Source organism: Rhineura floridana, chromosome 2 (genome assembly GCF_030035675.1).
Source record: "Rhineura floridana isolate rRhiFlo1 chromosome 2, rRhiFlo1.hap2, whole genome shotgun sequence".
Taxonomy (NCBI): domain Eukaryota; kingdom Metazoa; phylum Chordata; class Lepidosauria; order Squamata; family Rhineuridae; genus Rhineura; species Rhineura floridana.
The window spans coordinates 154,190,487-154,215,115 of NC_084481.1; the positions used below are offsets into that span (position 1 = coordinate 154,190,487).

Genomic DNA, 24,629 nt, shown 5'->3' on the forward strand with positions numbered 1-24,629 from the left:
AATCCTAACCATATCTACTCAGAAGTAAGGTACACTGAATTCAACAGGGCTTACTCTGAGGTAAATGGGATTAGGATTGCAGCCTAAAATGGTAGAATTGTAGAGTATATCACCTGAGACATCAAGATTTTTTAAAAACTCCTTATGTTAAAATAAACATAACAAATCATACTTTCTCCTTGCAGTGAACTAGTCTACCAAGGAGAAAAGTTTACCATAGTCTTCTCCCTAATATGCTAGTTCACTTTTTCTGAGTAGCATTCAAAAATAGGACACCTGACCACCTGAAGTCTGGAATGCAGGTTTAAGTGGTATAGTCCAGGATTCTACTACTTCTACCAGCAAAGTAGGTAGAATAGTTCGTACCTCTAAGTAAATATGCATAGGATCAGGAAAGGTTTCAGCTCAGTGATAGAGAATCTGCTCTGTATACAGAAGGTCCCTGGTTCAATCCTTGGTATCTCCAGGATGGACTGGGAATGTCCTCAGTGGAAAACCCCAAGCGCTGCTGCCAGCAGAGTCAACAGTACTGAGTTAGATGGACCAATGGTCTGACTTGGTATAAGGTAAGCTTCCTATGCTCTTAGGATGCATACTAATTGGCCATAAGCTAACTGAAATACTTCACATGATGCATAATTCAAGTATGTAATTCACTGACAGAAGTCACTAGTTTAGATGCATTTTAATGAAACGTATGCATTAATCTTTCAAAAGATATAAGCCATACTGCCCAAATTGAACCTCTGTTCATAACTGATAACATAACATAACATATGTTCTTATGTTCTTAACTCATATATAAATATGAGTACCACATACTGAAAATAGAGAATGACCATCGCATTTATACGCTTCCAAGCTTCTCAAGATGTTCATGGCAAGCTGCTGCAAACAGAATGTTGTGTTAAATGCACGTTGATCTGGTCCAGCCAGGCAATGCTTGTTCATAGTAAATCTTCCCCAGGAAAGTAATTTTAAAACACAGGTCTAATTTTCAGCCCAAGAAACACATTCCATCAAATGTAAAATTCAGATATATCACTACTATGTGGCATCAATGCACCCTCTTGCTAATTATTATTGATAATTCTAGCACCAGAAGCATGGAACATCTCCCTCTCACAAGGGATTTGTTTTAGCTTTAAAATGATAAACAGTGGCTATGCTAATTGGAACAAAGACGACCGAATTCTTTCACAGGAGAGTGAATTCCACTCATCTCAGTTACACCTACTTCTGAAAAAAACATGTATAGGATTGGGCTGCAATCCTTTCCACTGGTACAGGAGTTAAATCTTTTTGAATGGGTGGTGGTGGTGACTTACTCCCGAGAAAACATGCACAGGCTCGGACTGTAGTGTTATCCGCAATAACACTTTGAATACTGGGCGTGGGAGTTCCGAGAAAACATGCGTAGGATCAGGCTGTAGAAAGCAAAGATGGAAGGACAAACTACCCCAGGCAACCGTAAACTTTTGTTTTGGGGTGGGAAGCAAGAAAAATCCCCCTCCCCAACACACACACACACACAACTGCGAGATGTAAGCACAGGTTGTTCCTTCACTTGCATTTATTGTGTACGTGATTCTGTTTCTGGGGCAGATTCCTGCGGCTGCAGGAATCGAAGGAGTATGGCGGGGAGGGAAGCGAGGGGTTTTTAGCTGCCAGGCGAGCGAAAAAGAAAGTATAGGAGCCGAGGCAAGGTATTTCGGGGGAGGGAAAGATTCCCCCCTAGCGCCGAGGCTGGGCCTCGAATCCAACCAGCCAGCCCGCGTCGCTTCCCTCCTCCTCCTCCCGGTTCGGGGGGTCCCCGGGCTCGGCCCCCGAACGCCCCTCTCTTCCGTTCGCCATGTCATTTCCTGTGCTAATAAGATGGTGGTCACGGCCGGGAGGGAGGGAGCCGCCGCCGCAGCTGCCGCCTCCTTCTCTGCCACCAAGTCCGGCCCGGCCCCGGGACTTATCCTCGCCTGGGACTAGCGAGCCTGCCTGGGCAGGCCGGGCCGGCGCCGAAGGAGTAGGACGGCGACGAGGAAGGTGAATCGGGTCGCCGCGGGAAGAGCTGGGTTGCCCCCAGACAAGCCAGGGCCCCGCAGCGCCGAGGTGAGTCAGCCCTTCGGTAGCCAAGGTGGCCACGAAAATGGCTGCGGAGCGCGGGCGGGAGGAAAGCAAGCGCCGGCTTGGGGAGTCGCGGATGAAGCCTTTGCTAAGAAGCGGGGTGACTACGGAGGGGGGTTCTTTCTACACCTCGCCTAGTAGTGGCGTAGGGCGCGGCCGGCTGGGCAGGTAAGTAAGTAGCCCCCTCGCTTTTCTTCCCCCCCCCTTCGCTGCTGGGGCGAGTGTTGAGCTAGGTCCCTTCCTTTACTACCACCACTTTTACAGCCACAGCCGTCGCCTCCTCTCTACTGCTGCTTCTCTCTCTTTTTTTCCCCTCCTCCCCTCCTCCCCCCTTCCTTTTCTAGTTGTTACCCTACATCCGGTGAGTGACGCAGCCGTGGCCCAATGGACGGCCGCAGAGGACAGCGAGCGTTCGGGGATGGAACGTAGGGGCGGGGTCGCGAAAGAACAGAGTGACTTTGGAAGCGCCGCGGAAAAGAGAGGAGGGCGTGCGAGGCTAGAGGGTTGTGCGTTGTTCAGGCGACAGTTCTTTTTGTTTTTAATAGCGAGGGGAGAACAGGCACTGTCCTAGTCAGTGGAGCTTAACTTCCGTGTACAACATGCACGAGAAGGTGGCAGCGATTCTGAGAACGTTGCCCCAAGAGGCTGTTCCCTGTGTTGGTGTTAGACGGACACTTTGAACTAAAATGGGGGCCACGCAAGAGATTTAATTTGTATGTGTATGAGTACTTAGTGCGGGTGCGTGGGCAGTGAGGTTTGCGTCGGTATGTGAACCTTTGGTTTTTTTAAACTCATCCACGATTATTTTTGGGGGGGGAGGGAAGTAACAGTCGGGAGTATGTGGGTCCTCATTCCTTTTACATGTTCCCGTTCTCTTTCCTTTAGAGAGGCAGAAATAAAAATGATAAACCTATTATTTAGGTAGCGGAAAATACCAACCAAATACGGAGCAACTCCACTACAAGGAAAGACTATAACGTCTGAAGTTTGTGTGTGTGTGTGAGAAAAAAGGCAAGAAGGGAGGATGAGGGAACATGATAGAGAGCGATAAAACGATGCGTGGTGTGGAGAAAAGTAGGCTGGGAGAATTTTTTTCCTTCTTCAAGTTCTAGGGTCATCCAGTGAAGCTGAATGGTTGGAGATTCAGGACAGACAAAAAAATTTCTTCACACAACATGAAAGTTAAATTAGGATCCACCACCACAGGATGTAGTGATCGCTCTGAAAAGGATTAGATGAATTTATGAAGGATAATTATGCCAGTGACAACTATCTCCAAGATCAGATGCAGCATGCCCCTGAGTATCATTTGTTAAGGAGCAACAGCAGAGAGGGCTCTTGTGCTCATGTCTTCCTTTGGTCTTCATCTCATTTGCTATCCTGACAACACAATACTGGACTAGATAGGCCTTTGATTTGATCCAGAAGGATCTTCTTACGTTGATTCCTTGTCATTGGTTGTAAGAATTTCCTTATTGTGTCAGATCAACCTTAATAGCCTTAAAAACATTGCATGGCCATGTTATGACCTTTAGTTTAAACACAACAATATTCTGACTGACTACCTGGGTATAAGCCACATTGAAATAAAGTGTACACAGGCTTATAGCCCCTGAAAGAGTTGCAGGTTATTCTGAATCATTAAAAGGACTTCTGATGTGCATTTAGAAAAGCTCAACATATTTAGAACTTGGATAGTGGCCTTCTGGCAATATATCTTTTGATAGTGGCCTTCTCAAAACTAGTAGCGCTCATTACAGGATAGGCAGGGCGAATTTGGCCTTCCAGGTGTTGTTGGGAGTTCAAACCCTGTCATTTCCAGCCAATGGTCAGGGATGTAGGAGTTGTAGTTAAGCAATATCTGGAGAGCCACATGTTCTTCATGCCTGCACTAGAGCACTGTACGCATACATTTCTATTGCTCTAAGTCAAGGGTAGCCAATGTGATGCCATGCAAGTGTTGTGAACTACAGCTTCCATCCCTGATGCTTGGTAATGATGGGAATTGTTCAAAAATCAGGAAGGCACTGTGTTGGCTACCCCTGCTCTAACTCGTACAGTAACTTTAAAGATACACATAACCTTTGAAAGTAGAAGCAAGTCCCAATTAGTTCAATTGAATTTACTTGCAAATAAGCATGCATAGGATTAAAGCCTTAAGGCTGTTGTTTTTTGTTTAAATAAATTGGTACAAAATATTGTATAAAGACAGTTCCAGAAATGTGCACATGCAGACCTAGTGGTTGGATAAATATTGACAGTAACATATATAATAATAATAATAATAAATTTTATTTTTGAGTGGCCTATCTGTCCGAGCTAACGGACACTCTAGGCGACGTACAACAATATAAAATACATATACAAGTTAAAAAACCACAATCATCCATTCATCTAAAACATCCTTCAATTAATAAATCATAAAAACTAATCCCCCCTAGAAATCCTATAGGCCTGCCTGAATTGCCAGGTCTTTAAGGCTCGGCGAAAACCCATCAGGGAGGAGGCATGTCGAAGATCAAAAGGAAGCAAGTTCCAGAGGGTGGGGGCCACAATCGAAAATGCCCTCTCTCTGGTCCGCACCTGATATATGAGAAGTAGTTGGCATTACCAACTATGTGAAAAGAGAATATACACACTTATATGTTGGTGTATTCAGTCTCTTCTGAGTGATCAAGGAAATTGATTTATCAAAGTTTGCAAAGCAAGTCAGAATGGCAATCAGAATTAGATTTTTTGTTTATACTTATCTGGGTTGCTTGAACATTCTCCTCCAAACCCATTATTTTTGAGATTATATTTGTGCAATAAATACAGACCATTCTAATACTAAACAAACATGTACTATCTTTCTGAGACTGTTCAGGCTGAATTATAGAACTAAAATGATACCTCTGGTTCTTATTTGAAGTAAAAAAAAAATAATGCAAATATTATATTATGAGTGTTTGCAAGCCATCTGTAGAGTATAATGATAAGACATGTTTAATGTATCAATACTGTTTGGCGTGAAATGCTTTTATTAGATTATTTGTTTTAGGAATTTTGTATTTAATAATGTATTAGGGCTCTTGTAAAGGGAACAAGATCTGTAGGTTTCTTTTTGAGTTGATAAATAGTTGGATATTCAGTATTAATAAGGCTGCTATCCTGTGCAGTTTACCCTCCCTGAACAAATTAGCAACCCCAAACAAAGTATTTCTGTAGTTTTTGTGGCTTCTAGCTTGGGTGTGTGCATTCTAACTTAGTTGTGGATTTCTACCCCATGCACTGTTCCATTTTGAACCTTCCTCTGTGTGGGAAAATGTTGCTGAGTGAGTGGTTTCCCAGGAGCTTAATGCACACCTGGACAACCAGTTATTTGTACTGAGAATCTGGTTTCTAATCTGAACGTGTCACTTGAGAATATAAGAAGAGCCTTGCTGGGTCAGGCCCGTCTAGTCCAACATCCTGTTCTCTCAGTGACCTACAAATGCCTCTGGCAGGTCTGTAAGGAAGACCTGAGTGCAACAGCTCTCTCCGCACTTGTATTTAGAGGCAACTGGTATTCAGAGGCATACTTTCTCTGACAATGGGAGTAAAACGTAGCCATCATGGTTAGTAGCTGGTGATAGCTTTATTCTCCATGGATTTGTCTAAGCTTGAGACTGCCATGGCTTTTGTCAGTGATTCTGATCAGACTGGGTACAATTATCTTAATTAATCCCTAATTGATCTTGTTAGCTTTTGATACTGATTATGAGATAGTAATAAATGGACTGTGAGACATTGTTGGGGTTTGTGGAATGGTAAAGCCCTTGGTGAATATGGTGTAAAACTCAAATAAGCATATCCGACCCTCTCATGGTGCCTGCTGCAGAATGGTTTCTTGAAATAGGAAAGGTTGCCAGTGGTTTGCTCTTGTTGGCTAGTAACAAATGGATGTGTCCTCCAGCTTCACCAAGACAAGTGGGAGAGATTGTGCAGAGTATAGTGTCTCTACTGCGGCTTTATCAACATGAACAATGCTCCTTTGTTGCTAATTTAAATCCTACCAGCAATACACATTTTTATGTAGTATTACTTTTACATAGTATCTCCGGATGTATTTTCTTCTGTTTTCTTCAACCATTCTAGACCACTTTAGAAGAGAAAAAGGAAATTGATGGGGTGTGAGAGCAGAGAACCTGAATGCTAAACTGCAAGTATGAGCTAGGCACCAGGCGAGAAGGCAGTAAAGGCAACTTTGAAAACATTTAGAGCTGATATGAGCTGGAAAACACCAGCATTGTGGTAGCTTTAATGTACTACACTCAGCACACAGTACTTGTCTATAAAATAAAATAAATATATAAGAGAGCTGCCACCTGGCCAGTTTTAAACCAGTCTGACTGCTTTTCTTTTGCCATTTTAAAAAAATGCATACTTAAGAGAAAGCTGAAGCCCAGACAAACAAATGTCTGTTTAAAAAAACAAAAATAGCACTGTCTTCTTCTGATTGTAGAAATTATTCCATTTACTATTTCAAAACATTTTTATGAAACCGCTGGACAAAACATTGAACTTGATAATCTCCTTTAGCTTCAGATGTACCACCTTTCTTTGACAGGAGTGATAACTCATTGACATTAACTCTCTTGAGAAGAGAATAGATGATAAAACACTGCAGTATTATAAACCAAAATGTATTTACTAGTAGTAAGGGAATAAATAGCACTATGTACACAACTCATTGTACCAGCAATGGCATGCAGTTTCTGGTGCAAAGCATTGCATGGTAATGACAAGTGTGGTGATCTTGCTACTGTGTGTCCTGTCAGAACTCACTTAGCGTATTCCTTGGGATGTTCATGCGTAACCTACCTGTTAAAAATACACCATGTACTCCAATTGCATTTTTTATGCATATGGGGCCTTAGAAGTTGTGGAAGCCTTCTGCTGAAACTGGGAAAACAATGAAAAAGACCAGGTGGTAAGATTTTTTTTTCAAATCCAGAGGAAAGGCAGAAGGAAACACTCTTTGTTAATGTTTTTCCCAAGCAATAAAGATAATGTGAGATGACTGGCCTCCAAAATCTCTTGATACGGGAAAGAATTGGGGCATGGCTTGAAGGGCGTTGATGCAGCACCTGTGTGGAAGCTAAGTAACAGGATCAAGGTTGCCTGAATATGTATGTATGATTGCTTACATAACTGTGTGAGCCTCTGTTTGGAGGAAGTTCATGAGATCATCCATTGATTTTAGTATTCTCAAGCTGTTGATTAGCTTGTCTGAATGATTTAATCATTGGGATATGTTTGATACATTTGTTGTGTTTTATGTACCATTGGCAACTGCCCTGCGATCACTTGAAGTGATGATGGGTGGTCTACAAATTTTTAAAATAATAACAATAAAAATAAGAAGATTTGGGATTAAGAAGTGACTGAATTGGAGCTTGTTGGCTTGAGGATTCTGTGAGGATTGCACTCCCTTTGAGTTCCATGGAAAAAATGTGGGTTATAAATGAAGTAAATGCAAAACACAACAGGAGAGTATTTCTAAAGTAAATGGGGGGACTGCAGCAAGAGCAGAGCTTGGAAGATTACTTTTAAAAAGTAATAAATTACAGTTACAATTACTTGGCCCAAAAAGTAGTAATTACCGTTACAATTACAATTGCTCTGAAAGTAACTGATTACTTTACTTTTTCTCAAAAGTAATCACTACAATTACATTTCAGTTACTTTTTTAAAAAAACTCCTACAAGGTGCTGGCCTTGGCTGCTGCACATCTAAGAAGCCTAAAACATATTAAAAATAAACACACACACACAGGGGTAGTAGAATAAAAAAATTTATCCATAAGATTAACATAATGGCATAACAGAATCTCACATCCCCCCAAGCAATGAAGATACCCCAACTCTTGAAATCAAATTTTACACTTGAAATGCTTTTATAATATGTTTCTGTCATGTCTCAAAAGAACAAGATGCTCAAAGAGCATGTCAGACAAGGAATGTCTTTTTACAGTCATTACGTTGCCACCAGTACTGAACAGGCGTTCTACTGCGGCGCTTGAAGGCATGCCTGTGTTGTGCTGCAAAAAACACCGCAGCACACGTGGAAAGCCATGGAGTGATGACACTTCCCTGCTGGGAGACCTCAGGTACCTCACCAGTTCCTCCTCAGCAGTGTCCACTGCTGACTTCTTGCCCTGGGGCAGAAAGTTAAAGAAGTCATCTTCTAAGTCATCTCCTTCCTGGTCTTTATCTGAAGACTGATCACTGTCCTCATTAAGTACACCCATCTTTATTTCAGCTTTCAGCAAGGCTTCCATTGTGTATCTAAGAAAGAGAGAGGATATGTTAACACAGATATGTTAGGAAACCATCATCTGCTCTTCATTTCCTGATGCTTGTCATGTCCCCTGGTTCAGGGTCCAGCCTGAGCCTGTGGATGATGACATGGAAGGTAGGAAGGTGACCAAGTCACCACACTCATGGGGCAGCACAGCAGACCCTTAAGGATTACCTGCAGCAACCCAAGGTTGTGATGAGGAGCCCCAGGAAGAAAAGGCCCAGCCCCTGCCTACCACCTTAAGCCCTCTGATGCCTCCCTTGAGACAACATTTCCCTTGGAGTAATCCACCCAAAGGGCTTCCCTAATGTTCTTACTTGTTGGTATGGGTGGTGGCCTGACACGATTCCAGCCAATCTAGTTTGAAGAGAGGGTGTAGGCAGGCTGCCAGAAGAAGCCTCTTGTCCTCCCAGATAGCTGCAAACCGCTTTCTTAGGGCTTCGCGCACACCTCTCAGCAGCTGAAAACAGTATGTGTACCTCTCAGGTTTGTTTTCCAGTCCTTCTAACTTGCGGTCCAGATTGCAGAGCGTTGGTAGCAAATACCCCATGAACATGCCGTTCTCCCGTTGCAGGATATCTAGGGACTGGGCTAGTGGCTCCATAATCTCTGTGTATTCCTGTACCACTTCAATCTCAGCAGCTGTGATCCTGGACAAGGAGCAGCGGTCCATTATGGCATGCATTTTTAGTGGCACAGTTGACAGGAGCTCATGTAGTTGATTCAACGCATCAAAGGTGGAATTCCACCTGGTCTTATTCGGTACCTTCAGATACCACATTGCGCATGGATATACTCAGCAATCTGTGCTGACTGGTTCTGCTTGGACCACAACTTGCTGCACTTTCCCATCAAGGAATGAAATTGTTTCTTGAAAGGACCAAGAAGACTACTTTTGGAGGAGTCAGAAAGCATGGCCTCTATGTCTTGTGTTGCCACAAGGTTGAGGGTGTGGCTAGCACATCTCTGGTGTGGTGGTAAAACAAAATCCTCTCCTGAATCTGCAGCTTCTTCCTCTGCCTCAGGTCCTGTGTCCAGGATCTCACAGATAGGCACAAACTCCACCTCAGCCTCCTCCTCCTCCTGGTTATCACCATCATCGTCACTGGTGCCTGCAGCTTCCACTGGTTCTTTGGCCATGAAAACTCTGAACGCTTTCACAAAGTTGGAGCCATTGTCTGTAGTAGTGCACATAACTTTGTTGTGGATCCTGTACTGCACATGTACATCATGCAGTGCTTTTGAAAGGACATCGTATGTATGGCGCCCCTTCAGACGCTTACAAGCCAAGGCCCCGAGCTCACGTTTCAGGGTAGTTGGGTTGATCCAGTGGGCTGTTACCCCAAAGTAACTCTTCTTGCCATTGGTCCAACAATCTGCAGTGGTTGCTATATATGCCACGGCACCCATTCGGTTTGCAAGAGTTTCTTTCATGTGGCATGCTCTCTTCTCAGTTCTGTCTCTCAGAGTCTTGGCACATATGATGGTGAGATCTTTGGGGAGTCCAGTGCGAACCAGATTAATGAATGATGGTTTGTCCACGGTCTGAAGTGGTAATGTCTCCTCTACAATGAAATCAATGATTCTCCTGTCGAGATTGCTCTGGGTGACAGGCTCCCTGCCAGAACCCCACCTCTCAAGGGTTGTCTGCTGCTGCTTCAGCATTTTGGGAGGAGGGGTGTCATGCATTGGTTCAGGAAGGCCACGTCTCCTTGCCTTTATTGCTTCTTCAATTGCTCTCAGCTTCTCAGGGTGTGCCCTCTGAGGAAGAAGAACAAAGCATGAATCCAAGAAAAAATGGAAGAGGAACTTCACAATTTAAACATAAATAGACAATGGACACTCTTTGAGGACCAGCATGACAAAGGCTTACCTCAAAATGTTTCTTCACATTGGATGAGGAGGAAACAGCTGATCTCAGATTTTTGATCCTTGGAAGGCAGTAATTGCATCGTACAACAACATTTTTCCCACTCTGGCTCACAAATGTACAAGCTTTCTCAAAGCCAAACCATGGTACTTGCTGTTCTGCAGATGTGGCTGTGGGCTCTGTAGCGTGTGGGGAGAGTTGACTCAGCACTAGTCTTGGGGGGCACCTGCTTAAGTAGGAAAGCCTTCGCGCGTAAACGACAGCTCCAATGGAGTTCCACCCTCTGAAAGTCTCTTCTCGTGCCTCTTTGCACGGGGCAAGGGGGAGCGAGCCTCAGATGGCCCATCTGACAGCGGGGCTTCGCTAGGTGACAATGCGGGCTCTGAAGGTGGGATGCTGATTGGTGGGGAAGCGTTTGAAGTGCCAGGCGGGGATTCCTGCACGGCTGGAGTTGGCGCGAGCGAAGGGCAGCTTCCCAATGGTTCAGGTGGGGGACTCGCAGGCAGGACTGGGACTGCCTCGATGGGGGTGCCGGCTATGGGAGTCTGTGGGCTGTCAGAGCCCTCCCTTCTTCCAGCACCCCCAGGAACCTCATCCTCATCTGACTTCTCTTCCTGATCTAACTCTCCCTGCGTCTGAGGTGCAACACATGTGCTCAAATGCATACACTCCTGCAGATGCTTGCAGGAGGGGCAGGTGTGTTTCTGTGTGTGTGTCTGCTGATCTATCTTCTGCTCCACTCTCACTCCCCAAGTGCATGCTGACCAAGTTACTGGTTCTTATGATCATCCCAAGGCCTAAAAGCACTAACCCAACCTCTCCACCCTTTTGTCTTCACAATCTAGCATCCCCACCACTACTACATTGCTGCTTCTCGATGATGGTGGTGATTTTAAAAAAAGCTTAGGTTATCTGAGGCTGGGGTCCACATACTGCAGCTGAAATGTATTTATTTATTTAATTATTATTGCATTTATATCCCACCTTTCCTCCAAGTTGCTCAAGGTGGTGCACATGGTTCCCCCCCTTCCATTTTATCCTTACACCAACCGTGTGAGATAGGTCAGGTTGAGTGACTATGTCTGGGCCAAGGTCACCCAGCAGGCTTCATGGCTGAGTGGAGATTTGAATCTGGATCTTAGCCCAACACTGTAAACCACTGGTGCTGGGAGACAGGACTGTACATCTTTAGACTGTTGAGGGGAGGGGGAATCCAATTTGATTGGACCTTTGCATTAAGAAAAGGAAGCAACACCTCCCTGTCTGCAGGGAGCTTTTTATGGAAAGGGATATTTGGAGATGTGATTTTGCCATGCACCATTTTTTCAATTAACAGAGATTAAAATTACAATGGCGGGGGGTCTCAAATTTTTTTGAGCTTACAAAGGGGGTTCCATACTCAAAGCTTGGGAACCACTGGTTTAGAGCCATATATGGGAAACTACAGTACAAATCTGTTGGGCATCAACCCACTTACTTCCATCAGGCTCTTTCTGCCCCTACTGCCAAAAAAGCTTCACCTGTGATGATTGCTTCTGCATTGGCTACTCACTGGCCTTCAAGCCTTTTATAGTAGCTGTTGGTTGCCAATAGCCCTTAGACTGGGTCTGCTACCATTCCCAGCCTTGCCCCTTGAAGGTCGTCTCTGGTTTCAAGCATCTGTGTGTCAGCTTCTTGGTAGTTTGAAGACCAATGCCCTTGTGAGTGAGATTAGACTTTGAAAAGGAATTCCAAAGATTTCCAAAACCAGTGGGTTTGGATAAACAACAGAATAAAAGTCCTGTGTTTGGGTACATGGTGTGGTTAGGATGGGTAATGGATGAGCTGACTAAATTGGGGTTTCTTGTAGTGGGGAGCACCAAGATGTATCTAATTAAGAATTGCCCTCCATTTCCCCCCCAGAACAAATGGGAATCTTACTTTGTGCTTGAACTTAAAAGAAACACACATAAAATGATACGCATTGCACAAAGATTGTTGTTGTTGTTGTTATGTGCCTTCAAGTTGATTACGACTTATGGCAACCCTATGAATCAGTGACCTCCAAGAGCATCTGTCGTGAACCACCCTGTTCAGATCTTGTAAGTTCAGGTCTGTGGCTTCCTTTATGGAATCAATCCATCTCTTGTTTGGCCTTTCTCTTTTTCTACTCCCTTCTGTTTTTCCCAGCATTACTGTCTTTTCTAGTGAATCATGTCTTCTCACGATGTGTCCAAAGTATGATAACCTCAATTTCATCACTTTAGCTTCTAGTGATAGTTCTGGTTTAATTTGTTCTAACACCCAATTATTTGTCTTTTTCTCAGTCCATGGTATGCGCAAAGCTCTCTTCCAACGCCACATTTCAAATGAGTTGATTTTTCTTTTATCTGCTTTTTTCTGTCCAACTTTCACATTTAAAAAGGTTTTGGAATGTGGAATGATGGGTGCAGATTTTTCCCCCATGTCTGTTTGGAATAATTAGAGTATGGGTGTGATGTTATATAATAGATATTAGGTTATGGACTTGGTAAAGACCTAGGATAATTTTGTTTATTATTTATTTGGACAACTTATATGCTGTTTTCATTTAAACAGATTTCTAAGCTGTTTACAACATAGGTGAAAGCATCTTAAATAAACAACAAATACAAAAATACCAAGGAATTTCTACATTCTATAAAACACAATCAACAGCTAAATAGAACATCCTTTTTAGTATCAAAATAAACATTACACATAAAAATCAGCTACAAAAATACAAGGAAAATTCATAGAAAACAGTAAACAACTAAACAAAATATTCTCGAAACATCGGGAATTAAATTACAAATGAAAATCAACTAAAAAGTATAAATAACATGATTAATAATTAAGCAAAAAGAAATCATCCCACTCTTCCCAATTGCTATACATGAATGGATCATGGCACTGAACAATTCAATCCAATTAAATTGCCAGCCCTGTATATAGCAATAAGCACAACTTAATCTAACTAATCTACAGCTAAATATACATGCCATTCAGTTTTACTCAAGCACACCATTACATGATCAGCACACTTATATCTGAACCAATATACTCAAGATGTACTGTTCTAGCACACCTTGAAATCACAATTTCCACTCGTGTGTAAGCACTCCCATAATTCAATCCTGCATCCTTAGCCAGCAAGCTCAAAAATCTACACCATGAGACCCAGGCAATCCTGAACAAATACATACATGCAAACAACAATATTGCAAACACACCTTAGATAAAACATTCATATCACACACTCCCTCTTCATCTCTCATTCGGGAAAGGTGGAGGCTGGAATCTATCCTCAATTTGGAGGCTCTCAACCTGGGGGTTATAGAAATAATTTTCTCCAACTTTCTAACAGACCAGACAACGACATTTAATCTATTCCTTCCTCTCTTTTAAAATGAAAAGAAGGAAAAAATAGTAGAAACATGAGGGTCTCCTATAAATATCACCCACTTCCCTTATCTCTCACCCAAGGTATCAAAGGCAAGTAGCAATCAAGACCTCCAAATTTATATACAATCTGGCCATAGAGCTTCATACATTTCTCTCTCTTAGAGAAGAAAAAAAGGGGCTGACAAAAATGCAATATTGGGAGCAACCCTGAAAACAGTCCCCCAGAAACAGAAACAAAAGTCAACTTGATGTTTAGCTTAAGAGAATGAGTCAGGTAATGAGGCTCTCAGTCATAGAGCCCTGTAGTTTGCCCACCTCTCTCCATCAATTGCAAGGCATAGTTATGATTTCTTTTGAATGGGGGAGGGGTTCTTCAATCCCCTTCCTACACCAGTTGAGTAATATTTTGTCCCTTTTGTATATTTAGATCTTAAGGCATGTACTATTTGTAATACATTTATTGATGACAGCCCAAACTGGAATATGAATATGATACCAAAACAAGAAGAGTATGCCAAGTTTCAGGAAATGAGAAATAGATTTTTTTTTATTTAACAAAATGTGTGTATTATTTGTTTGCCATAAAACCTCTAAGTGGTTTACAAGAAATATTAAAATTATCAAAACAGTTTAAAAACAGTTAAAACATTCAAAAGATAATTAAAATTAACAGTAAACTAAAAGAGATTAACATATACCAACATCTATGTGTCTGGATAGGCTTGCCTAAATAAAAATGTTTTAAGCAGATGCCGGAAAGAATACTGTGAAGGAACCTGTCTAGCGTCAACACATAGATCTGATTCAGATATATTAAATGAGCTTGAGACAGATGGAAGTAACTGTTTGGCAGGCTGTTCTGGGGGAAAAAAAGACAGCTTGAGATACTGGAATGTGAATTACATTAGCTATTCCGTAGAAAGCCATACCTTCAATGTTATTGATATGAACCGGCCCGTACACTACGTTCTGCCACGAAGGCCCTCCTCCGGGTTCCAACTCATAGGGAGGCCCGGAGGGTGGTGACAAGATCTAGGGCCTTCTCAGTGGTGGCCCCCGAACTATGGAACAGTCTCCCTGAGGAAGTACGCCTGGCGCCGACTTTGCTCTCTTTTCGGCGCCAGGTCAAAACCTTCCTATTCTCTGAAGCATTTTAAGCTAAATTGATTTACTTTAAAAATGTTATTGTATTTGATTTTTGACTGTATTACTAGTATTATTTTGTTATTTATTGTATTTTTATGCTATTTTATGTTCACCGCCCAGAGAGCTATCGCTAGTCGGGCAGTATATAAATCTAATTAATAATAATAATAATAATAATATATAAAGTGTTCAGTTTTGGGTAAATTAAATGGTTTCTTTCTTTGTTTCTTTTTTTGCTTTTTTAAAAAAGGTGATTTCCTCTGCTTAACTGATAGCCATTTTGGGAACATGGTTTACCTCTGCTTTAGTTCCATGAAGGTTTGTTTTGTGTATCTTTTACACTATCTTCCCTCTAAAATACAGCACCAGATTCAAAGTTGCTGATAAGACAAGAATGGACAGCGCAGGCATTAGCAAGAAGAGTGAATAGAGATGATTTGGTGGATGAAGTGGCAGTTACGGGAACTCTGGGGGAAAGTGACCATGGTATACTTGAATTCTTGCTTTTAATAGAAGCAAAAGCTGAGAGTAGCCACACGCGCACCCTGGACTTCAGGAAAGCTGATTTTAATAAACTCAGAACAATTGTAAGTACAGTTCCATGGCAAGCGACCCTAATGAGAAAAGGAGTCCAAGATGGGTGGGAGTTTCTAAAAAAGGAAATTCTAAAAGCAGAATGGCAAGCAATTCCAACAAGGAAAAAGGGGGGAAACAGCAGAAGAAGCCAATGTGGCTTCACAAAAAGCTTAGAGATGACCTGAAAACAAAAAAGGACATATACAGGAAGTGGAAAGGAGGCCAGGCCACAAAGGATGAGTACAGGCAGGAATTGCAGGAATGGCGTCAGGAAGGCTAAAGCTGAGAATGAGCTGAGGTTAGCGAGAGATGCTAAAAGCAACAAAAGAGCTTTCTTCAGGCACGTCCATAGTAAAAGACAGAGAAAAGAAATGGTGGCACAGCTACTCGATGAGGATGGCAAAATGATAAGGGATGACAAAGAAAAGGCAGAAGATTTCAATTCCTGCTTTGGCTCAGTCTTCCCAAAAAAGGGTCTATGACCCTCCCGGGAAACATGAAGTAGAAGGGGCAGGATTGGAGTTTGAGATTGATAGACAAATGGTCAAGGAATACCTAATCACTTTGAACAAGTTCAAATCGGCAGGGCCCGATAAACTGCATCCTAGAGTATTGAAGTAACTGGCTGAAGAACTCTCAGAACTGCTGTCTATTATCTTTGTGAAATCGTGGACTGGTGAAGTGCCGGATGACTGGAGGAGAGCTAATGTTGTCCCTATCTTCAAAAAGGGCAAAAAGGAGGAACTGGGGAACTACAGACCAGTCAGCCTAACATCAATCCCTGGAAAAACTCTGGAGCAGATTATAAAGCAATCAGTCTGTAAGCACCTTGAAAACAATGCAGTGATTACTAGGAGCCAACATGGATTTATGAAGAACAAATCCTGCCAAACCAATCTTATCTCATTTTCTGACTGGGTAACCTCCCTTGTAGACTGTGGGAATGCGGTGAACATAATATACCTTGACTTCAGCAAAGCTTTTGACAAAGTGCCCCATGATGTTCTGATTAGCAAGCTAGCTAAATGTGGGCTGGATGGAACAACTATCAGGTGGATCCACAGTTGGCTCCAGAATCATACTCAAAGAGTGCTTATCAATGGTTCCTTCTCAAACTGGGCGGACGTAACGAGTGGGTACCACAGGGCTTGGTCCTAGGCCCAGTGCTCTTCAACATTTTTATTAACGACTTGGATGAGGACGTACAGAGCATGCTTATCAAATTTGCAGATGGTACAAAATTGGGGGGCACAGCTAATATTGTGGAAGACAGAAAGAACATTCAAAGGGCCCTTGATAGGCTGGAGTATTGGGCTGAAAACAACAGAATGAAATTCAACACGGATAAATGCAAAGTTCTACACTTAGGAAAAGAAACCAAATGCACAGTTATAGGATGGGAGATACTTGGCTCAGCAGTACGACATGTGAGAAGGATCTTGGATTTGTCATTGATCACAAGCTGAATATGAGCCAACAGTGCAATGTGGCTGCAAAAAAGGCAAATGCTATATTAGGCTGCATTAACAGAAGTATAGTTTCCAAATTGCATGAAGTACTAGTTCTCTATTCAGCACTGGTTAGGCCTCATCTTGAGTACTGCATCCAGTTCTGGTCTCCGCACTTCAAGAAAGATGCAGACAAACTGGAACAGGTTCAGAGGAGGGCAACAAGGATGATCGGGACTAGAAACCAAGGCCTATGAGGAGAAACTGAAAGAACTGGGCATGTTTAGCCTGGAGAAGAGAAGACTGAGGGAAGATATGATATAACTCTTCAAGTACATGAAAGATTGTCACACAGAGGAGGGCTGGGATCTCTTCCTGATCGTCCCAGAGTGCAGGACCCAGAATAATGGGCTCAAGTTGCAGGAAGCCAGATTATGACTGGACATCAGGAAAAACTTCCTAACTGTTAGAGTCATACGACAATGGAACCAATTACCTAGAGAGGTAGTGGGCTCTCCGACGCTGGAGGCATTCAAGAGGCAGCTGGACAGCCATCTGTCAGGAATGCTTTGATTTGGATTCCTGCATTGAGCAGGGGATTGGACTTGATGGCCTTATAGGCCCGTTCCAACTCTACTATTCTATAATTCTATGAGGAGGGCTTGGTTTTTTAAAATAAAACCTTGTGTGTGAATATATTGTATTTTATTTTATTTATTTATTTTATTAAATTTACATACCGCCCCATAGCCGAAGCTCTCTGGGCGGTTCACAACAGTCATACATCAAATACAATAAACCACATATTTAGACAATTTAAAATATCTTTAAAAAATTTTAATTCTTAAAAAGTTAAAGAAAAACAATTTTAACACACTAAAATGCCTGGGAGAAGAGGAGAGTTTTAACCTGGCGCTGAAAAGATAATAATGTTGGCGCCAGCCGTACCTCATCAGGAAGATTGTTCCATAATTTGGGGGCCACCACTGAGAAGGCCCTTTTTCTTGTTGATACCCTCCGAGCTTCCCTATGAGTAGGGACCCGGAGGAGGGTCTTCGATGTTGAGCGTAGTGTACGGGTAGGTTCATATCGGGAGAAGCGTTCCATCAGGTATTGTGGTCCCGAGCCGTATAAGGCTTTATAGGTTAACACCAGCACTTTGAACCGGGCCCAGAAACATATAGGCAGCCAATGTAAGCGGGCCAGAATCGGTGTTATATGTTCGGACCGCCGGGTCCCTGTTATCAATCTGGCCGCTGCATTTTGCACGAGCTGCAGTTTCCGAACCGTCTTCAAAGGCAGCCCCGCGTAGAGCGCATTGCAGTAATCTAATTTAGAGGTTACCAGAGCATGAACAACTGAAGCGAGGTTCTCTCTGGCCAGATAGGGACATAGCTGGGCCACCATCCGAAGCTGGTAAAAAGCACTCTGTGCCACCAAGGCTACCTGTGCCTCGAGTGACAGGGATGGTTCTAAAAGAACTCCCAAGCTACGAACCTGCTCCTTCAGGGGGAGTGCAACCCCATCCAGAACAGGTCGAACATCCGCCATCCGGTCAGGAGAACCACCCACTAACAGCATCTCAGTCTTGTCTGGATTGAGCCTCAGTTTGTTAGCTCTCATCCAGTCCATTGTCGCAGCCAGGCATTGGTTCAGCACATTGACAGCCTCACCTGAAAAAGATGAAAAGGAGAAGTAGAGCTGCGTGTCATCAGCATACAGATGGCAACGCACTCCAAAACTTCTGATGACCGCACCCAGCGGCTTCATGTAGATATTAAAAAGCATGGGGTACAGAACTGACCCCTGCGGAACTCCATACTGGAGGACCCAGGATGTCGAGCAATGCTCCCCCAGCACTACCCTCTGGAGATGGCCCGCCAAGTAGGAGCGGAACCACTGCCAAGCAGTGCTGCCAACTCCCAAATCAGCGAGTCTCCCCAGAAGGATACCATGTCGATGGTATCAAAAGCCGCTGAGAGATCAAGGAGAATCAGCAGAGTTACACTCCCCCTGTCTTTTTCCCGACAAAGGTCATCATACAGGGCGACCAAGGCTGTCTCCGTGCCAAAACCAGGCCTGAAACCGACTGAAATGGATCCAGATAGTCGGTCTCATCCAAGAGTGTCTGGAGCTGGTCGGCAACCACTCGTTCCAGGACCTTGCCCAGGAATGGAATATTTGCTACCAGCCTATAGTTATTAAGATTTTCTGGGTCCAGAGACGATTGTATGTTCTTATTGGTTTCAAAATGTCCTTTGGAAGAGTTTCAACAACCTTTTTGTTACCTTGAATTGTTTAGCCAAACCCCCTCCTCTCAGACACTATTGCATACATAGAATGCTTTTTTCTTTACATCATTATTTCCTTACATTGATGCTGCCTTGTCAGAGCAGAGTCGGGCATGAATTCCTTAGCTTTTTGTCTTCACGTTATGGTAAATTTTATTGTTTCAGATGGCAAGCGAAGACATATTTGTGTATTTCAACACTTGGAGACTTCAAATAACTGCCATTCACAGGGCTTGGAGGTAGTTCTTGTGGGTTGGACTTTGTACCTGCAAGAAGTACCAAGCCCTGTGAATAATGGATGCCTGAACATTTCAATATAATCTAGCATCTGAGCAAACAGATACTGTTCTCTGAAATAATTTACCACAACATGAAGACAAAAATGTATGTGCTGTTAGCCATAGAATGAGTGGGGAAAGGAGGGCCTCCTTGATTTTCCTGAGCAGTATTGATCATACTTTGAGTCTGCATGAGAACCCTAGAAGCTGGGAGGGTATACTGTATGGTGCTGAAATGGCTACATGGCCAATATGTACAGTATGTTCCTGCAAGCTATATTGACATATTCCTGACTGCTACTAGAAAACCTTCCAATACTGAATTCAAATTGCTGAGTGTCATAGGAGCGGGAAGGGACTCAGATCCTTTAAAATGTGTGGGGGGGAGGAGAGGGAGAGGGAGAGATGTATACTGTTGCCTTTCCTAGGATTGCCCTACCTGGAGATGAGAGAGATTGAACCTGGGACCTTTTGCATGCAAAACTGCTCTATCGCTATAATATAATAATAATAAATTTATTTTTATTGTCTGCCTATCACTCAGAATGTGGGTCCTGAGGTGGATTACAAAGACTTAAAACTGCAAAGCATACAGAAAAACCATACAGAAATTTAAAAATACAAAAACATACAAAGAAACCATACACAACCAAATCCATAAAATCCTTAAAAATATCAAAACACGGGTAGAAATTTAGCCAAATGCTTGTATAAAAAGATGGGTCTTCAGCAGCTGTATAAAAATGGTAAGAGAGCAGGCTCATCTTACCTCAAAGGGGTAAGTCTAGGGGCCACTACAGAGAAGGCTCTGTTGAGAGTGTTCGTCAATTGGGCTTCAGCTATAATAGGCACAGTTGAGTTACAGCCCTTCCTTGAGGTTCCCTGGTGAACTTCAGGACTGACTGAAGTTTGGAGTCTGGATATCCCCACTCTTGATATGAAGGAGTTTTTCTTAAAGGTGCCTTTGTGTGTGCGCGCGTGTGTGTGAGGACGAAGGAACAATAGGTATAATTTTCAGAGCAGCTCTGCCTTCATGTCTGTGCACTTCAGTGTTACGATATTGCTATATGGAAGAGAATCAGCAAGAAGAATGATAACATTCAGGGATCCTGTATGGGGATCTGACTTATTTAATTTTTTAGCTGATTATATGTTGGAAGTATTTAGGCAGGAGAAGATGGGTCAAAATGACTTGTGCTGATGCAAGGTGTCCAAAAATAACTTCCAACCATGTAAAAAAAAATAAATTACCAGCCATGAAAAATGTCAATTATGCTATGAGATCTTTATCTATTAATGGTTTTCAAGAAAGCACAAATGAGGAGGGGCAAACATTAAACTGGTAGTGTTCATCATTTTCAATTTTGTAGAAAAGACTTCTTCACTCTTGTTGTGGTTTAAAAACAGTTTCTAAACTGTTGTTATTGTTATGGCTGATGGAGGCTGTTCCTGGCAACCTGAAGATCGCTAATGAAAGAATATTTTTAAGCTGTGTTCTACAATATTTTAAATTGTGTTTTGCAATAGTTTACCTGTATTTTTTCATTGTGTTTTAGAATGTTTTAGTATATTTTTCTTGTTAAATTGTTTTGTTTGTTATATTATTATTATTAATATTAATATCAATATCAATAATAATATTTTTTTTAAAAGCACACAAAGCCCTTTTGACGTTAGCAGTGAGAGAGCTGCAGCAATGTGGTTCCCTTCCTGGCAACTCAGTAATGTTAGAACTTGAATTCTGCAGTTTTGTGGGACAGGTCCACACCAGTGCGCCTTTTTGTGCTGATGTCAGCATTCCCAGAAATAGGTGCATGGGAAGGAATTCACTTCCAGTGGCCATGGCCTTCCAATGTTAGCAAGTGGCATGGGAAAGAGCCATACTTCAGTGCCTCCCATGCTGTAAGCTGAATTCCAGATATTCTCTGCCTTTATCTCTCAGAAGGCAGAGTACACAGCTGTTTCCAGCACTGTGTCTTTATTGTGCATGTTATATTAAGTCCCTTTCTCTGCAGAGGTATCTTTTCAGTAGTGAAGCAGACATATGTGTGACTTGTAGAGTGATGTTTGCATGTGTCTTCAGAGCTTGTATTTTAAAAATAAAATCCCAGAAGTCCTGCAAAGTTGCGTTTCTCCCCCAACCCTTGAGTTAGTAATATAAAAGAGTGCATGAAGGACAGATATTTATGTGTACTTTATTTATTTATTTCTAAGGATTTTTATCCTAGCTTTTGGCACAAAGCTTCCTTTGCAGCCAACTGCAAGATTTGAAATATATCACCCATAATAAGCACATGATAATAAATTTTCCCTTTTGAAAATTTTGCTAAAAACTGAGAGTAGGTACCATTGATTGTCCCTGGGGGAAGAAGTTCACTGCTGGGGTGATGCCACTGAAAAATCCTGGGTGATAATTCAGTGTTAGTCATACTTGATTTCAGTGTGTCTGCTCTAAGTATGATTGACATTGGATATCGCCCTGTCTCTGGTCTCCGCTGCTTTACCTCCGAAGGTGATGACAGAGTACGGCCCCTGAGGAAGACCTTAGAAAGCAAAGTGGTTATGAGAGCTGAAAGGCCTTCAGATATCCAGGTTATACACAAAGAGTGTTAGTTGTTCTAGTTGAATGTAGTCTGGCACTCTCTAACCAAGGCACTGTCTGCCCAATGGAAATGCCAACTGCAGTTCTCAGAACTCTTGAGAGGGTCATATTTTACGTACTGTGATACTGTTTTCCTTGTAAAACTATTGCTAATGTGACACCCCCCCCCCCCAGTAATCTTAGTCCTGTGGTATCATTGCACTAGTCTTGAGAGCTCTTGGTTGTAGGGTGGTTACCTAACTTCCTAATGTCAATAGATTTTATTTTAAAATCCCACAAACAGAAAAGCCCACAATCGTGGCTAGAGTTTCCAGTTGTGAATAAATTATCTAGTAGCAATCTGCTCAATGCAGAGTAACCATATTGTCCGTTTTGTTGCAGAATTCAAGCAGAGTGGGAGGAATCTCCCTGATTTCTGATGAGTCCTGTGGAAAAGGCATAGTTTAGCATAATCCTAGCAAATTTGTTTTTAACCAGTTCCTGAACTTAATAGGCAAATTATTGGAGCCCCAGGTGGCCTTCTAATGGCTTACCATTTGAACTTTCATTTGCGTGGGAAATGCTGGTAAGTCATCTTGGCACAAAAAGTTGTGGACTTTTCTAAAGGGCTGTTTGGGAAACAGTGTTTTAAAGTGTGCAACACAGGCTTGAGAGGGGCAACCCTGAAAAGTGGCCTAGAAATCTAGAAAATAAAACTATTTTTCTTTCTCCCCATCTTTGAATTTCTTACAGAACATGAGTGAAAAACTGAACGATTGTTTGGGAGAGATGGTGACTATCAAGACAGAACCCTGCTCTCCATGCCAGGAAGACGAATACGGGCAACTTTGGTAAGACTATTTCAAAGCAACTCTCTGGGAACTCCTTTCCACATTGCTTTGTCTATCAAGGAGCACCTGTGCACCTTCTATGGATTCCCTGCATGTTTCAGAGGATTTTGAGACACATCCTAAGCTAACCTTTGGGGACCAGACAGGCTTAGGTGTTCCACTGTGCAAATAGAGCGTGAACCCTAAAACATAACAGGTCCTTGGATCTGCATGACACATTTGCATAAGAATATTGATTGTGGTTGATGGATCCATTACTGATTTTTCTGATGAAGTTCCTACAATAAACTTCTAAGCAACCCCAAACTTCCTAGGAACACAGTTTGAAAAACACTGTACTTAAGAGATTTTTTCCCCATCAGTTAGGTGAGAACCTTTTGATTAAGTTTATATCATGATTCAAACTAACAGCACAGTTAGATTTAGGATTGTGCAAACCAGTGTCACTGTACTGAAACCCATTTAAGGAGTTGTACCTTTACAGCTCTGCTTAAGACCACAGTAACGTTGAGTACTACTACAAATAGTAGTAACCAGAATGATCAAGGGGATGGAGCGACTCCCTTATGAGGAAAGGTTGCAGCATTTGGGGCTTTTTAGTTTAGAGAAAAGGCGAGTCAGAGGAGACATGATAGAAGTGTATAAAATTATACATGGCATTGAGAAAGTGGATAGAGAAAAGTTTTTCTCCCTCTCTCATAATACTAGAACTTGTGGACATTCAAAGAAGCTGAATGTTGGAAGATTCAGGACAGACAAAAGGAAGTACTTCTTTACTCAGCGCATAGTTAAACTATGGAATTTACTCCCACAAGATGCAGTAATGGCCACCAGCTTGGATGGCTTTAAAAGAAGATTAGACAAATTCATGGAGGACAGGGCTATCAATGGCTACTAGCCGTGATGGCTGTGCTCTGCCACCCTAGTCAGAGGCAGCATGCTTCTGAAAACCAGTTGCCGGAAGCCTCAGGAGGGGAGAGTGTTCTTGCACTCGGGTCCTGCTTGTGGGCTTCCCCCAGGCACCTGGCTGGCCACTGTGAGAACAGGATGCTGGACTAGATGGGCCACTGGCCTGATCCAGCAGGCTCTTCTTATGTTCTTAAATATAAGTGTATGCAAACTACGTATAAAATTAGAGCTTTACTTAAAAAGAAAGTAATGAAAGCGTTGTAAAGCCTGTATCTTACCACTCTCAATCTCTTCTTTTTGCCCCAAATTCCAGTGTTTCCCCACTGTGTTTGTCTTTGTGTATATTCCCTACCAGGGGCTGTTTACTTCTCTCCATCCTGGTATGGCAGTGTCAGCTCTACACTGCATCAGCAGTGTCAGGGGGGGCTGGAAATTCCTGGGTCTTTGGCAGGGAAGGAAAGTCCTTAGCCAGCAGTCGGGTTGTAAATCTGCCAGGCCTATCCAAAGCGTACTTGCCGAGTCAGAAGTCCAGAAGCGAGGTCAGTGGAGGTCCGGGATCAATTGCCAAGGAGGTCAGTCAAAGAGATGCTGCAGGGAAACTAGGTCTACACAAAGCCACGCCTGACGTTGCAGTCAGCAACAAGCTGCAGCCAAGGTGTGCCTTATAAAGAGCAGGATGGACAGCAGGTGTGAGTCCTCAGCGTTTGGGCCTTAAGGAGACAGGCCTGCCTCTCTTCTGCCTGACCTTCTGCTGTCTACGTTCTGCAGGTGAGGGGGGAGTATCCTGTTCACTGTCTGTGTCTGGCTGCAGGGCCTCTGCTGTCCCTGGGGTGCTCTG

General features: G+C 42.8%; 1 protein-coding gene across 5 annotated transcripts in view; it reads left to right on the forward strand.

Moving 5' to 3' along the window:
- Nucleotides 1–1,427: 1,427 nt before the first annotated feature.
- The window catches only part of LOC133377234 (zinc finger protein 862-like), a 68,284-nt gene continuing 45,082 nt past the window's right edge, over nucleotides 1,428–24,629 (forward strand). For 2 of the 5 annotated variants that reach the window (XM_061610841.1, XM_061610845.1), the window contains exons 1-2: nucleotides 1,428–1,544; nucleotides 22,785–22,882. In XM_061610841.1, the coding sequence (XP_061466825.1) occupies nucleotides 1,443–1,544; nucleotides 22,785–22,882 (200 nt within the window). In that variant the 5' untranslated portion in view covers nucleotides 1,428–1,442. The other 3 variants (XM_061610842.1, XM_061610844.1, XM_061610843.1) reach the window with 3 other exon arrangements.